The 17,977-nt window shown below is 47.0% G+C and overlaps 1 protein-coding gene across 2 annotated transcripts in view; it reads right to left on the bottom strand.

The window, feature by feature from the left end:
- LOC118360327 (plexin-A2-like) overlaps positions 1-17,977 on the bottom strand; it is a 324,415-nt gene that overhangs the window by 178,110 nt on the left and 128,328 nt on the right. For both annotated transcript variants that reach the window (XM_052482378.1, XM_052482379.1), the window contains exon 4: positions 4,536-4,670. In XM_052482378.1, coding sequence (XP_052338338.1) covers positions 4,536-4,670 — 135 coding nt within the window. The remainder of the gene's footprint in view (positions 1-4,535; positions 4,671-17,977) is intronic.

Genomic DNA, 17,977 nt, shown 5'->3' with positions numbered 1-17,977 from the left:
TTTTGACCAGGGCAAGTATGTACAGAATAAGGTGCCATTCGGGACACGCACCCATCACTGAATTATAACCCTATAAATAACTAGCACCACGCCACAGACTTACTGACTGCACTGCTACTCCCCCTAACATGTGGTCTGAGACACACGCGTTCCTCAAAGGATCGTCATGACCAGCGGCCTGACTGGAGACATACAGGGTCCCTTTGTTTGAGTCAGGGATCTCAACTCGAGCCCATGTGACACAACTCTCTATTGGTGTAACATTGAAAGAGTCATTCAAGTGAAGACAAAAGCTGGATGAATCTAGAGAGAAAAAGGCATAAATATCTCCCGAGACAAAAGTAGGTGTCGGCCGGGTAGGCGGAGGGACCACCGTGATGTATGAATCAAATCAAATAACAGTGGTGAGTGTCTCCAGTCTGTCCTGTCAGTGATGATTCAGCACCCTGCACGCACACAGGCAAGGCACGCTCACTCAGACACAGACACACACACACCACACACACACACCACACACACACACACACACACACACACACACACACACACACACACACACACACACACACACACACACACACACACACACACACACACACACACACACACACACACACACACACACACACACACACACACACACACACACACACACACACACACACACACACACACACATCACTCCTGAAGAAAGGCAGCCATTCAGCCAGCTCTTTCATCAGTTCCAGCACACTGCCTCACATTGGACCAATCTGACTGGATCATTACTATGGTGGATGGTATTGTCATGAAAGCTGGAAAAACAAAAGCTAGTTTGAGATGGCACTACAATTTGAATCGATCAAATAAAAAAGAGACATTTGAGAAATGTGCATGAGCGAGGGTGTATGTGTGTGTGTGTGTGTGTGTGTGTGTGTGTTTGTAGGTGTGCGTGTGTGTGTGTGCGTTTGTGTGTGTGCGTGTGTGGGTGTGTGTGTGTGTGTGTTTGTGTGTGTGCGTGTGTGTGTGTGTGTGCGAGCGAGCGAGAGAGATTGAGAGTCCTTTGTAAGTGCTAGACAATGTCTTCTGAATACTCCTTAACAGAGTAAATGAACAGCGTCTATGCATATGCACTAGATGTAATCTATACTGTATAGTGAGATAGAGGCTGGATGTAGAGGCACAAAGAATTTTGGAGACATTCATTTGAATATTGAATGTAGAGAGCAGTGTTCACAAGTGTGTGTAATTATAGCATTTGCGTGAGTGTGTGTGTGAAAGCCAGAGCCAGAACAGTATCAGAGAATCCATGCAAATAAGATCAGAGAAGGTGTGTGTGTGTCTGTGTGTGCGCTCCACACCTCCCACATCCTTCTCACCCCTGACACAACACACACAGAGGGGTGTGATGGAGATCTGTCTGAGAGGCCAGATCCTGGAGTGGGCTCCCTCTGCTCTCTGCAAACATTACCACCATGAGCCCAACACACACACACACGCACACGCACACACACACACACACACACACACACACACACACACACACACACACACACACACACACACATTCTTTCTCTCTCCCTCTCTGCCAGCCTCTTCATCCCTGCGCCAGACACACACACACACACACACACACACACACACACACACACACACACACACACACACACACACACACACACACACACACACACACACACACACACACACACACACACACACACACACACACACACACACACACACACACACACAGTCTCATTGTTATTCTGAGTAGGAAGCAACAACTGGAGCCAAATCTGTCCCCTCTCCACTCTTCAATTTGCTATCACCCCCCTCCCCCTTTTGTTTATCATCTACTTAAATCATGTGTTTCGCCTCCAACGCCTCGACGATTGAACAGGGTGTCGTCTCTATCAGAAGCAACCCATGATGCTGAGGAGCTGTGATCACGGCATCATGTGGACAGTGGACACAGTGGAATAATGGTAGGGGTGTCAGTGTTACACGCTCTTAAAGGCTATGAGTCATTGTCAAGTGACTGGCGGTATACAATGTACAATGTTATTCACTATCAGTCGAGGGATGTTGTGGTAGCGGTCCGGTCTGATGACGACCATCCCACGTTTCCTCAGGCTATATGCTGTAGTAGCGGCGATAGGAGATGCTGTACCATTACGAAGTACTGTTATGAGTTGCTGGACTACCCTGTGCTAAGAAATGTTCTCCTTCCGCGTGTGAAAAGACCGGGTGTCACATAGACAAGTCACACGGCAGATTATCACACTATAGGGACGCAATCAGAACCTTCGCATGACGGTAAGCTCAACCCACCACCATGTCCCTATTAAGTAGGCCAGGGTAAGGCCGGATGGCAGTATTCGCTGAGTGTTACAGGAGAAATAGAAAGGGGGGGTAGCGAAGGACAGAGAGAGAGAGAGAGAGAGAGAGAGAGAGAGAGAGAGAGAGAGAGAGAGAGAGAGAGAGAGAGAGAGCAAGAGAGAGAGAGAGAGAGAGAGAGAGAGAGAGAGAGAGAGAGAGAGAGAGAGAGAGAGAGAGAGAGAGAGAGAGAGAGAGCAAGAGAGAGAGAGAGAGAGAGAGAGAGAGAGAGAGAGAGAGAGAGAGCAAGAGAGAGAGAGAGAGAGAGAGAGAGAGAGACAGAAAGAGAGGGAGACGCTGTGGGTGTGTAGTATAGAGCGTGTCTGACTTGGGCTGAATCCTAATCCTGTTACTCTGTGAAGTGTGACTGTGGAGCAGAGAAGCAGCCCCGTTGAACATGCACGGCAACAAGCACGGCAACAAGTCAGTGGCGGTGTGACGTCCTCATCCACATTCTCTACGCCCCCACTAGCACCTGGAGAAAGAGAGAGAGACAGGCGACCCACTGCCAAAATACGAGTGACATCAACAACAATGGACACGTCACTACTCTTCTTCACACATGACTGAGTGAAGGACGACAAATCAAAGCCTGCACCGAGACCAAAGCACAAATGGAAGACACTCTAAAATACATCAACACCAATCAGCAGCCTAGCAACGTACACTGGGCATGTGCAGGAATCAACCCAATCAGGGATGCCCATTCCTTTGCTTTCCTGATCATGTGTCTAGAAGAGACTACAGGGGCTGTTGGTGATGGCAGGTCGTCTAGATAGAGTAGCCAGAAGCTAGCTACCAGGGTATTCCAGCCTTGCCATATACAGAGCCAGTCTCCTTCCTTGTGTGACCTGCCTCAGTCCCTCCTTGGGCCCAGTGGAGGCCAGTTGGTTTCTCTTTAAAAGGTAGGAGGAGAGGAGAGACAGTCATCTGTCACCTCTGTATGACAGGGTAATGCTGTGTAGCCGGATGTCTTTGAGGCTCTGCTCTCTTCTCCTCTGAGCCTGTTTAATATGAGGCCCTATTGATGGCTATCTGCTATCAGCTGCTGCTGTGCTGTGGTGGCCACGCTTTGTCACCTCATTAGAAGTGTGGTGACGGGGTGACCTTGCACTTTGTCTCCTCCTCCTCACTCCTCCAGCTGTCCCTCTTCCCCTCATCACTCACTCTTTCTTCAGACCACGCAGCCAGCCAGTTCCCTACGCTCTGTCTCCTTCATGTCTCCTCCATGTCTCCTCCATGTCTCCTCCATGTCTCCTCTCTGTCTCCTCTCTGTCTCCTCTCTGTCTCCTCCATGTCTCCTCTCTGTCTCCTCTCTGTCTCTATGTCTCCTCTCTGTCTCCTCTCTGTCTCCTCCATGACTCCTCTCTGTCTCCTCCATGTCTCCTCTCTGTCTCCTCCATGTCTCCTCTCTGTCCCCTCCATGTCTCCTCTCTGTCTCCTCCATGTCTCCTCTCTGTCCCCTCCATGTCTCCTCTCTGTCTCCTCCATGTCTCCTCTCTGTCTCCTCCATGTCTCCTCTCTGTCCCCTCCATGTCTCCTCTCTGTCTCCTCTATGTCTCCTCTCTGTCTCCTCCATGTCCCCTCCATGTCTCCTCTCTGTCCCCTCCATGTCTCCTCTCTGTCTCCTCTGTCTCCTCTCTGTCTCCTCTCTGTCCCCTCCATGTCTCCTCTCTGTCTCCTCTCTGTCTCCTCCATGTCTCCTCCATGTCTCCTCTCTGTCTCCTCTCTGTCTCCTCTCTGTCCTCTCCATGTCTCCTCTCTGTCCCCTCCATGTCTCTTCCATGTCTCTTCCACCTCCCTCCCTCCCTCTCTACCCTCATCCCTAATACCCTCTCCTTCCTACATTACCAGATACTGTCACACCCCCCCCACACACACACACACACACACGCGCACACACACCGCTTGCGTGCCACCCTGGTTACTTATAGTGTCACACAAAGGGGTGGGGGGGTGGGGTGGCTATCAGAGCGTGCAAACACACACACACACACACACATACACACTTTGGGTGCCACTTTGCCATGTCATTATCAATGGTGCTTGATATCAGCTGTACGTGCAGTCACAATGTACCCCTGTGACCTGTCTTCTACCGAACAGCAGCATTGTGTGTGTGTGTGTGTGTGTGTGTGTATGTGTGCGTCAATGTGTGTGTGTGTGGCTTTACTCACCTGTTTCTCTGACATGACGTAGAGGTAGTTGTGGTCCAGAGAGAAGGCCATGTCTCTGAGGATGGGGCTGCCGTCCTTGATGACCAGCTTCGTCTCATACTGCACCCCACCGTGAGGAGGACCGTCCACACGGATCTGACCGGACAGAGAGACACACAAAGGGTTAGCATTCCTGTATTAAACACACGAGACAGAGACACACTGAGGTTAGATGTTACTGTGTTGTATGAAAAAGTAAATATGACGGCAGTATAGCATTTCAAATGGCCTCAGATATATTAGATATCTAGATATATTGTCTCAAACATGACATTAGGGATCTCAATGTTAAAGCCACATGCTAGGATTTGTCTTTTTTCTGACATTGGTGTAGGTCATAAAGGTTGCCAGTTCCCAAATAAAGGTTGCCGCTTCCCAAATAAAGGTTGCCGCTTCCCAAATAAAGGTTGCCGCTTCCCAAATAAAGGTTGCCGCTTCCCAAATAAAGGTTGCCGCTTCCCAAGGTTGCCGCTTCCCAAATAAAGGCTATAAAGGCTACCAAGGCTTCCCAAATAAAGGTTGCCACTTCCCAAATAAAGGTTGGCGCTTCCCAAATAAAGGCTACCAAGGTTGCCACTTCCCAAACAAAAGGCTACCAAGGTTGCCACTTCCCAAATAAAGGTTGCCACTTCCCAAATAAAGGTTGCCACTTCCCAAACAAAGGCTACCAAGGTTGCCACTTCCCAAACAAAAGGCTACCAAGGTTGCCACTTCCCAAACAAAAGGCTACCAAGGTTGCCACTTCCCAAACAAAAGGCTACCAAGGTTGCCACTTCCCAAACAAAGGTGACAGTAAATCTACGGAGGGAACATGGGACCCTGGCAACTGGCGGCGGCGTGAAAGAGAGATAGCTGTGTGATGTCACATGTCACGTGTCACTGTGGTAACATGAAAGCTGATGGCTCTATCATCTGTTGGGCCCCTCCTTCCTCTCTATCCCCGTATATCTATTCCCAGGGTGACAGGCCGAAAGAGCACCCCGGCCCCACAACGAAACCCTCACCCCTACCACACCCACCAGCCCCACCCAAGGGGGTCGTCTCAAGGTCACATGTCTGTCATGAGAAGGTCCTCCGGGAGGAGGGGCGAGGCCGGGGGGCGGTTATAGGGGCCAAACACAATAGAACAAAGGTGAAGGAAGTTGAACTACAGCCCTGATTCATTGCCTCAAAGCCTAGAGGTTAGCCAGGGTTAGCCAGGTCCATAGAGCCGGGCCGTATGGTTCCGTATGGGTGAGCACAGCTCAAAGACTGAATAGCTTCTGAACAGAAGCTGAATGTGAAAACCAGCGGTTCCATTCCATGTCAGTCCTGACCCTCACCCTGCCTAGCAGCAGCGTAACGCAAACACAAGCCTCGTAGCAGACCTACATATGTGAAAACCATACGCACCAGGCAGGATGTGGGGGAGGCGCCCGCCCATCCTTAATCTGGTTACTGACATTTACATTTACGGCAGAGAGGGAGATGGAGAAAGAAAATCATAAAAGCAAATATGTTAATCCACAAAGCAAGAGGGAGACATGCCGTGAGTACATGCTGTGAGATGATGCCGTTGACCCGGGATGAGTGTGTATGTGTGTGTGTGTGTGTGTGTGTGTGTGTGTGTGTGTGTGTGTGTGTGTGTGTGTGTGTGTGTGTGTGTGTGTGTGTGTGTGTGTGTGTGTGAGAGAGAGAGAGAGAGAGAGAGAGAGAGAGAGAGAGAGAGCCTGCGTTTCTTTGAGTGTATTTGAGTATCTTAATCCGTGTGTGTCTGTGTGTGTGTGTGTGAGAGAGAGAGAGAAAGACAGTGTTTGTGTGTGTGTTGGTCTCATGGTGGTAATGTTTGCAGAGAGCAGAGGGAGCCCACTTCAGGATCTGACCTCTCAGACAGATCTCCATGCATGTGTGAGAAAGAGAGTCTGCATTTGTGTGTGTGTTTGTGTGTGTGAGCAAGCGAGCGAGCGTAGGTGTGTGTGTGTGGATGTGTGCGAGAGAGAGTAGGTGTGTGTGTGCGTGTGTGTGTGTGTGTGTGTGTGTGTGTGTGTGTGTGTGTGTGTGTGTGTGTGTGTGTGTGTGTGTGTGTGTCTGAGGGGACTAGCTCTCTCTGTCAGCTGGCTGTGTTGTGCTGTGTGTCTGCAACCACAGGAGACCACTAGATAACTCTGACCTTCCACACACAATGTCTGCACTTGATCTGAATCATATCACTATCACAGAACACACACTGTCCAGGGAGCACTGAACAAAGTCACTGCCTAGTCACACGCACGCACGCAAACACACACACACACACACACACACACACACACACACACACACACACACACACACACACACACACACACACACACACACACACACACACACACACACACACACACACACACACACACCCCTCTGCTCTCTGTCCCCGTCCCCCAGCCCACTACAGAAGACCCCGACACACACACACAGCTGTTTTTCACATTTAGGGGGCGTATGGATAGACGGATGCTGTTCTGTAGAGGTACTAAACTCCCCCATGATACAATCCACGAGTAGGGAAAACCATTCCAGGCACGCAGCTTGTGAGGTAAAGTACTTGAACATCTCCCTTGACATTCTCAGATAGAGGCACTTTACAGAGAGATAGAGCGTGAGGTGGAGAGAGAGAGGTGGAGAGAGTGGTGGAGAGAGAGAGTAGGGCTGATGCCAGTGGACTTCTATCCAAAAAGAGAAAGCTTTCCTCTCTCCCACATCTAACCTCACTGTAGGTCTGACAATCTCCCTTTCCCTCTCACCTACTCTCTCAGCATGATTTCCTCATACACTCACGCTGCTCAGTCCATCTTGACCCCTCAATTATTTATCTATAGGCTATTGGGAGAGAGTTTCTTACGGTTAAATGTACCACCCTACTTTCCTCTCCTTTCCCCATCCTCTGTCTCCTCCCCACTCCTCTCCCTCAGTGGGTATTACACTCCCTCCTTTACAGAAACTCCCCTCTGCTGAGCCAACCCTTTCCCTGGCCTCATGTCAACACCTCAGCCATTACCAACCCACCATAAGCCATCTCTCTCTCCCCAGTGCTGAGAGCAGAACCAGAGGAACAGAGGCAGGGACACAGACGAAGATGGATGAGACTGTTGAAAAACACGGTACATGTGTGAAAACGGTTAGACCTTCAGCAGACCATTGTTCATAGGAACACACCAAAGCTATGGGGCCGTGCATACTGTTAGCTAGCTTAAGGTTCATTTTAGTTTCACAATCATGAACCTTGTTTGCTGACCTAGAGTTGACTTCCGGACAGACTGGGGTGCATTCATACATACTAAATGGCATACATACTATGACAGCGAGAGCTCTATCAGAAGAAGTTTACAGGGGGAAACTGGGGTAGAAATAAGTGTTTAGGTTGCACTCAACTGTCTCGTTGGTCAGCTAGAAAGCTACGAATGAGAGCATGAACGGGAGCAATGACTGTGGAGAGCGCAACCGTTCAGTCTCTCCATTCACCCGCTGGAGAGGAGAAACCCTACCAGTGTCCTCTACTCAGTATATCATATGCAGAACCAGCTCAGGACCATGAAAGCAGGGGGTAGAGGGGGGTCTGTGGCAGGGGCTGCTGAAGCCCTGGGTCCCATAGGGGCCCCTGCCAGCTGGGCTCTTTTGATACGGGCATGTAAGCACCCTGGAAAAGGTTTTGAAGATTGACCAAACTCCAATCCAAACTGCTCTTTGCTTTCCCCTCTCGAGTTGGGAGGAAGTCTGCCAGGGTCTGGCTCACTGAGTGTGGCTGACTGGGCACAGCAATTTGTCTAGGGACAGAGCTGAATAAATCCAGGGGAAAAGTCACATGAATGTGTGTAGGGGAAACGGGAGGGCGTTCAGATTGTTCAGTTCACTCTATAAATACAACATATTACACATTATAAATGCATTTGATATACAAACGGTTTAGATTCCTCTGAACATACAGTATTGGGCTTCTAGAAGAACATGTATTCCTAGACGTGTAGCACTTAGCAAGGAAATATGTAGCACTTAGCAAGGAAATATGTAGCACTCAGCAAGGTGATATGTAGCACTCAGCAAGGAGATATGTAGCACTTAGCAAGGAGATATGTAGCACTTAGCAAGGAGATATGTAGCACTTAGGAAGGAGATATGTAGCACTTAGCAAGGAGATATGTAGCACATAGCAAGGAGATATGTAGCACTTAGCAAGGAGATATGTAGCACTTAGCAAGGAGATATGTAGCACTTAGCAAGGAGATGTGTAGCACTTAGCAAGGAGATATGTGGCACTCAGCAAGGAGATATGTAGCACTTAGCAAGGAGATATGTAGCACTTAGCAAGGAGATATGTAGCACATAGCAAGGAGATATGTAGCACTTAGCAAGGAGATATGTAGCACTTAGCAAGGAGATATGTAGCACTTAGCAAGGAGATGTGTAGCACTTAGCAAGGAGATATGTGGCACTCAGCAAGGAGATATGTAGCACATAGCAAGGAGATATGTAGCACTTAGCAAGGAGATATGTAGCACTTAGCAAGGAGATGTTTAGCACTTAGCAAGGAGATATGTGGCACTCAGCAAGGAGATATGTAGCACTTAGCAAGGAGATATGTAGCTCTTAGCAAGGAGATATGTAGCACTTAGCAAGGAGATATGTAGCACTTAGCAAGGAGATATATAGCACTTAGCAAGGAGATATGTAGCACTTAGCAAGGAGATATGTAGCACTTAGCAAGGAGATATGTGGCACTCAGCAAGGAGATATGTGGCACTCAGCAAGGAGATATGTAGCACTTAGCAAGGACATATGTAGCACTTAGCAAGGAGATATGTAGCACTTAGCAAGGAGATATGTAGCACTTAGCAAGGAGATATATAGCACTTAGCAAGGAGATATGTAGCACTTAGCAAGGAGATATGTAGCACTTAGCAAGGAGATATGTGGCACTCAGCAAGGAGATATGTGGCACTCAGCAAGGAGATATGTAGCACTTAGCAAGGACATATGTAGCACTTAGCAAGGAGATATGTAGCACTTAGCAAGGAGATATGTAGCACTTAGCAAGGAGATATGTAGCACTTAGCAAGGAGATATGTCGCACTTAGCAAGGAGATATGTAGCACTTAGAAAGGAGATATGTGGTACTTAGCAAGGATATATGTAGCACTTAGCAAGGAGACATGTAGCACTAAGCAAGGAGTCATTTAGCACTTAGCAAGGAGATATGTAGCACTTAGCAAGGAGAAATGTAGCACTTAGCAAGGAGATATGTAGCACATTGAAAGGGACTCATTTAACTTCTGGATTTGAACATGGAAATATGTTTAGCAGCGAAACATTGGCAGTAAAGTTGGTCTCGTTGGTCTAGTAGTCTGATGCATCCAATTTGTGATGAGATGCTGCTTATCTATGACATTCACGAACCTCCTCCAGCCCGAACACGTACGATTCTCCTTGTCTTAATGATGCAGCTGTGTACAGAACCCAAAGTAAAAGATGCAAAACTATGAACGGGAAGCATAGAAATGGCACAGATAGAACATACCTATCGCTTCTTAGACTTGCTTTCAATGAGATTGACAGATAATAACTCACATTTCTATGTGAATTTGGTCGGGTCTCCCAAAAAGTGACATATTGCAGCTTTAAAGACCTTTTCATTTAACCAGCAGTAAACTATGCAGATACAGTGCTTAAACACATTTCTGTCATATTTGGATGTAAAACTATTTTCCATCTCCAGCCGTCAATGAGGTGTTGGTGTGAACGAGACGTAATACATTTCCTATGGTATATCTCTGCCAACACTAACAGGCATACTGAGGGTGACTGGCGGTGAATGTGCTGCACTCCAATACTATAAATCTATTGATATTACCACAACCAAGACTGCATCCCATACTCCAACACTTCTACAGGAGAATTTCCCAACAGTAATCTGTTGAGGAGATTATATCAATTAGTTAGAAGCATAAACAATCCATCAGTACTACATGTAGGGCCAGCACCTAGTGAGAGAGCGAGCTGACAGAGAGATGAATCTCCAGGCTTGAGGAGAATCTCCCAGTACATTCTGTTGAGGAGACTATGGGTTAGATGACTCAGCTGGGTGTATAGAGCCAGCAGCTCCCAGTGAGAGAGCTGACTGAGAGAACAGAGCAGAGCATATCAGGATCCCCACCACACCACTGTAATCTGTCCTGCAGCTGGCCTACAGTATCTAGCCTCCAATCTAATTCCGCACTAATCCATTCTCACCCTGTTCAACTGTTGTGGCGATAAGGTAGATAGGAGAGATAGGATAGGCACTCAGCTGAGGCTGCCCGGGCGTTATCTGCCTGATCCACGCCACACACTGGATTAGATTCCATAAAAGCATACGGCTGTGTCCCAAATGGCACCCTATTCCCTACATAGTGTACGACTTCTGACCAGGGCCCATAAGGTGCCATTTGGCATGATCTCCCATGGCTCTTCTAAGCACAGTGCCCACGTGACCCTAACAGTGACCCACCCTGCAGATCTCTGCCAGGGCTCAAGTGTTACCATTGTTACCCAGACAGCCACACAGACACGGGCTAGAGGGGGTTGAGAGAAGGGAACAGCCCAAATAAGGCCTGACTAATCAATCCTATTCCATCTGATGGAGACCAATGGTGCAATATCACGCAATAGAATAGATGTGATCTGCGATGTGGTTTATCCTCCCAGGGAGCCTGATAATAACTGATGGGCTGTAGCAGCACCACTGTGAGAGGCAATGGAGCTCGTCTGAAAGCCTCCATGGTTTGATGGTCCTGTGTGATGGCCCACTGCAAGTGCTCAGCACTCAGTCAGTGTTCTCTGCTCTGGTCTGTGTGAATGAAAGGCCTAGTTAGTCTGTTCTGCTCTAGCCAGCCTGTGAGCCCACGTGTCTGGGTGAAAGGAGCGTGACACCTGGGTGTGAGGTGTGTGCTGATGGCTCCATCCTGGCCTCCGGGGCCCTGGCTGATGGATGTGGCCACATAATCACATCCTTGGGGGAGAGGGAGAGCTCCTCAAGGCCAGTGCCCCGGGGGAGTGTGTCACCCTGGGGTGAAATTCATTGCCCACACACCAGGTGTAAGGAGCCATGGCCGTGCCACACTGCCACCTCCTCGCCCCTGAACCATCCAATGCCACATCCTTACTTCAACTCCACACACACACACACACACACACACACACACACACACACACACACACACACACACACACACACACACACACACACACACACACACACACACACACACACACACACACACACACACACACACACACACACACACACACACACACACACACACACACACACACACACACACCTACAGTTTCCACCAATTCACCAAGGACAGGACAGGACAGCTGAACACTGAGCTACAGCTAGATTCACTTCCTCTATCACCTCATACGTCCCTCCTGGACGTCCCTCTTGAAATGTAGCAGACTCCTATTGTATTTCTTTACTTCAGGTGGAATGGAGGGAGGGTGGATAATAGTATTAATTTCGCATCTCTCTAAAACACATATGTGTGAGCACACACACAAGCACGCACAAACATTCCCAATCTCTCTCTCTCTCTCGCTCTCAAACCAGCTGGGAGAAAACCTGAGCTCCTCTCTGCCTGGATAACACATCTAATTCATCATCAGTGTCAGCCGGAACAATTCTGCCATCAGCAGAATCTAAAAATGTTATGTGTGTGTTCTCTGTCTGTCTGTCTGTCTGTCTGTCTGTCTGTCTGTCTGTCTGTCTGTCTGTCTGTCTGTCTGTCTGTCTGTCTGTCTGTCTGTCTGTCTGTCTGTCTGTCTGTCTGTCTGTCTGTCTGTCTGTCTGTCTGTCTGTCTGTCTGTCTGTCTGTCTGTCTGTCTGTCTGTCTGTCTGTCTGTCTGTCTGTCTGTCTGTCTGTCTGTCTGTCTGTCTGTCTGTCTGTGTGTGTGTGTATATATCTATGATGGCTTTTTTAAAATCTGTTTCCTGTTGTATGATGTAAGCCCTCATAAGAGGCAACACGACTATGTTGGATATATCACTTCCCATCGTAAACACTCCTGAAACCTGAGTAGGCCTCTCTGTCTGTCTGACTGGAGAGAGGGTGCGGGAGGGAGGAATCATGTGATGATGCTCTTTTAGAAGGTTCTAGAACCTGCAAACAAAGGACAGAGTGCAGTTTTTAAAATGGCGTCCAAATCCAAAAAGGTCACACACAAACCAGCTTGAGTAACTACCGCAGGAGAGGTATCAAAATCATTAGTATTACTGTCTGTACCTGCTGTGTCAATCAAAACCGGATCATAATTGAATTGAGACTTCTCCCTCCCCTCTCCAAGTACACTTTCAACCTTTCTAGATGCTCAATTAAAATGTCACTTCGCTAATGAAGTAATTTACCTGCAGGCCATTGTGTCATGTCTTTCCCTTGTCACTTCTCATATCCACATTCCCGTTTCAAACATATATAGGCCTAGAGTCTACCACAGAAACCCTCCCCATCTCCTCCCCTCTCCTCTCCTCCGCCTCACCCCTCCCCTGCTCTCCTCCCCTCCTCTCCCTCTCTCCTTCCCTCCCTCCCTGCTCCCCCCCCCCCCCTCTCTCTTCTCCTCCCCTCCCTAGCCCCTTAAGCAAACTGGCTGAGGCCTAAATGTCAGTGCAGTAGTGACTGCGTTGCCAGAAATACCACCTGATTAATATCATGAATCACTATCACCCAGTCCAGTGGTGCGCTCGCTGGGCTGAGCTGGGTTCATTTAGCTTGTTGGTTTTCCTCACCACTGGCAAACATGTTACTGTGGTTGCAGTACACAGAACCACCTGACGACGACGGTGGCGCTATAACAAACACTATGCTGTATATGGGCTAGAGTCGATACAGGGCAATTACATCATATACCTGGCCAGGCTCCATAAACGATATTGATTGTTATAGCTGCTGCTATGTTCAGCCGGGTTAACCCTCTCCTCACAAACGTCTCTTCTAATCAGTATTTCTAGTAAACATCATATAGAACAGTCTACCTTTCTATGACCTATTCCATCGATCAGCATTTACGTTACAGATAGATTACAGGGTTAATGCCAGTATTGACTGAAGCATTAATAGTATACAGACGCCATAACAATCTACCCTGCTCACGTCTCTCTCTCTCGCTCTCTCTCATAACTGAAAGCCCAAAATATTAGTGTCAGCGTTTTCTCCTGTTCTCTTCCATTGTTTAAATAGAAACCAGACCAGTGAATTAAGAGCGTGTGGTGAGATGAGATCAGGAGTAACCCTGATCCCCATACACCACACAAACAAAACAAAAACGCACACACATTAGGCCCAGGAGTACAATGCAGCAGGGTATACAGTTGAAGTCGGAGGTTTACATACACCTTAGCCAAATACATTTCAACTCAGTTTTTCACAATTCCTGACATTTAATCATTGTAAATATTCCATGTCTTAGGTCAGTTAGGATCACCACTTTATTTTAAGAATGTGAAATTTCAGAATAATAGTAGAGAGAATTATTTATTTCAGCTTTTATTTATTCCATCGCATTCCCAGTGGGTCAGAAGTTTACATACACTCAATTAGAATTTGATAGCAATGCCTTTAAATTGTTTAACTTGGGTCAAACGTCTCGTGTAGCCTTCCACAAGCTTCACACAATAAGTTTGGTGAATTTTGGCTCATTCCTCCTGACAGAGCTGGTATAACTGAGTCAGGTTTGTAGGCCTACTTGCTCGCACATGCTTATTCAGTTCTGCCCACAAATGTTCTATAGGATTTCCTCCAAACATAACGATGATCATTATGGCCAAACAGTTCTATTTTTGTATCATCAGACCAGAGGACATTTAAAAAATATATATATTTGTCCCCATGTTCAGTTGCAAACCGTAGTCTGGCTTTTGTCTAGTGGGTTTTTCCTTGATGAGCGGCCTTTCAGGTTATGTCAATATAGGACTCATTTATGGATACAGATACTTTTGTACCTGTTTCTTCCAGCATCTTCACAAGGTCCTTTGCTGTTGTTCTGGGATTGATTTGCACCAAAGTACGTTTTCACACCATAATTTCCAAATAAATTCATTAAAAATCCTACAATGTGATTTTCTGGATATTTTTTTCTCATTTTGTCTGTCATAGTTGAAGTGTACCTATGATGAAAATTACAGGCCTCTCTCATCTTTTTAAGTGGGAGAACGGAGAGTGGAGAGATGGGGGACAGAGGTAGGGAGACATTCGGGGAATGGAGATATGGGGGACAGAGGTAGGTTGGCATTGGGGGAATGGAGAGATGGGGAATAGAGGGAGGGAGGCATTGGGGGAATGGAGAGATGGAGGACAGAGGTAGGGAGGCATTGGGGGAATGGAGAGATGGGGGACAGAGGTAGGTTGGCATTGGGGGAATGGAGAGATGGGGAATAGAGGGAGGGAGGCATTGGGGGAACGGAGAGATGGGGGACAGAGGTAGGGAGGCATTGGGGGAATGGAGAGATGGGGGATAGAGGGAGGGAGGCATTGGGGGAGATGGGGGACAGAGGTAGGGAGGCATTCGGGGAATGGAGAGATGGGGGATAGAGGGAGGGAGGTATTGGGGGAATGGAGAGATGGGGGATAGAGGGAGGGAGGCATTGGGGGAATGGAGAGATGCATTGGGGGAATGGAGAGATGGGGGACAGAGGGAGAGAGGCATTGGGGGAATGGAGGGATGGGGGAGGGAGATGCATTGGGGGAATGGAGAGATGGGGGACAGAGGGAGAGAGGCATTGGGGGAATGGAGGGATGGGGATAGGGGAGGGAGGCATTGGGGGAATGGAGAGATGCATTGGGGGAATGGAGAGATGGGGGACAGAGGGAGAGAGGCATTGGGGGAATGGAGGGATGGGGGATAGAGGGAGAGAGGCATTGGGGGAATGGAGAGATGGGGGATAGAGGGAGGGAGGCATTGGGGGAATGGAGAGATGGGGGACAGAGGTAGGTAGGCATTGGGGGAATGGAGGGATGGGGGATAGAGGGAGAGAGGCATTGGGGGAATGGAGAGATGGGGGATAGAGGGAGGGAGGCATTGGGGGAATGGAGAGATGGGGGACAGAGGTAGGGAGGCATTTGGGGAATGAAGGGATGGGGATAGAGGGAGGGAGGCATTGGGGGAATGGAGAGATGGGGGATAGAGGGAGGCATTGGGGGCATGGCCGATTAATTAGGGCCGATTTCAAGTTATCATAACAATCGGTAATCTGCATTTTTGGAAGCCGATTATGGCCGATTACATTGCATTCCACGAGGAAACTGCATGGCAAGCTGACCACCTGTTACGCAAGTGCAGCAAGGACCCAAGGTAAGTTGCTAGCTAGCATTAAACTTATCTTATAAAAAAACAATCAATCTTAACATATTCACTAGTTAACTACACATGATTGATGATATTACTAGGTTAACTATCTTGTCCTGCATTGCATATAATCAATGCGGTGCCTGTTAATTTATCATTGAATCACAGCCTATTTCACCAAACGGGAGATGATCTAACATAAGCGCATTCGCGAAAGAAAGCACAGTCGTTGCACGAATGTACCTAACCATAAACATTAATGCCTTTCTTAAAATCAATACACATAAGTATTTTTTTTAAAACCTGCATATTTAGTTAAACTAAATTCATGTTAGCAGGCAATATTAACTAGGGAAATTGTGTCACTTCTCTTGTGTTCATTGCACGCAGTGTCAGGGTATATGCAACAGTTTGGGCCACCTGGCTCGTTGTGAACTAATCTGCCAGAATTGTACATAATTATGACACAACGTTGAAGGTTGTGCAATGTAACATCAATATTTTTTACTTAGGGTTGCCACCCATTCAATAAAATACAGAACGGTTCCGTATTTCACTGAAAGAATAAACGTTTTACTTTCGAAATGATAGTTTCCGGATTTTACCATATTAATGACCAAAGGCTCGTATTTCTGTGTTTATTATATTATAATTAAGTCTATGATTTGATATTTGATAACGCAGTGGTAGGCAACAGCAAGCTCGTAAGCATTCATTCAAACTTTACTGCGTTTGCCAGTAGCTCTTAGCAATGTTTGACCACAGCACTGATTATGACTTCAAGCCTATCAACTCCTGAGATTAGGCTGGCAATACTAAAGTGCCTATTAGATTATTCAATAGTCAAAGGTATATGAAATACAAATGGTATAGAGAGAAATAGTCAATGCGTCATAATTCCTATAACTACAACATAAAACTTCTTAACTGGGAATATTGAAGAACTGGGAATATTGAACCACCAGCTTTCATATGTTCTGAGCAAGGAACTTAAACATTAGCTTTTTTACATGGCTCATATTGCACTTTTACTTTCTTCTCCAACACTGTGTTGTTGCATTATTTAAACCAAAATCGAGCCTGTTCCATAATATATTTAAAACGAAATAGATTTTATTTATGTATTATATTAAGTTAAAATAAAAGTGTTCACTGTTCATTCAGTATTGTTGTAATTGTCATTATTACAAATATATAAAAATTGTCAGATTAATCGGAATCATCTTTTTTTGGTCCTCCAATATTCGGTATCGGCGTTGAAAAATCATAATCGGCCGACCTCTACTAGACAGGGTATCACTGTAGAGAGGGTATCACTGTAGAGAGGGTATCACTGTAGAGAGGGTATCACTGTAGAGAGGGTATCACTGTAGAGAGGGTATCACTGTAGAGAGGGTATCACTGTAGAGAGGGTATCACTGTAGAGAGGGTTTCACTGTAGAGAGGGTATCACTGTAGAGAGGGTATCACTGTAGAGAGGGTATCACTGTAGAGAGGGTATCACTGTAGAGAGGGTTTCACTGTAGAGAGGGTATCACTGTAGAGAGGGTTTCACTGTAGAGAGGGCATCACTAGAGAGGGTTTTAATGTAGAGAGGGTATCACTGTAGAGAGGGTACCACTAGAGACGGTTTCACTGTAGAGAGGGTTTCACTGTAGAGAATGTATCACTGTAGAGAATGTATCACTGTAGAGAGGGTTTCACTGTAGAAAATGTATCACTGTAGAGAATGTATCACTGTAGAGAGGGTATCACTAGAGAGGGTTTTAAATGTAGAGAGGGTACCACTGTAGAGAGGGTATCACTGTAGAGAATGTATCACTGTTGAGAGGGTTTCACTGTTGAGAGGGTTTCAGTGTAGAGAGGGTATCACTGTAGAGAGGGTACCACTAGAGACTGTTTCACTGTAGAGAGGGTTTCACTGTAGAGAATGTATCGCTGTAGAGAATGTATCACTGTAGAGAGGGTTTCACTGTAGAGAATGTATCAGTGTAGAGAATGTATCACTGTAGAGAGGGTATCACTAGAGAGGGTTTTAAATGTAGAGAGGGTACCACTGTAGAGAGGGTATC

Source organism: Oncorhynchus keta, chromosome 27 (assembly GCF_023373465.1).
Source record: "Oncorhynchus keta strain PuntledgeMale-10-30-2019 chromosome 27, Oket_V2, whole genome shotgun sequence".
Classification (NCBI taxonomy): Eukaryota; Metazoa; Chordata; class Actinopteri; order Salmoniformes; family Salmonidae; genus Oncorhynchus; species Oncorhynchus keta.
The sequence above is the reverse complement of the archived record's forward strand: the minus strand, read 5'-3'. Positions and strand labels throughout refer to the sequence as shown.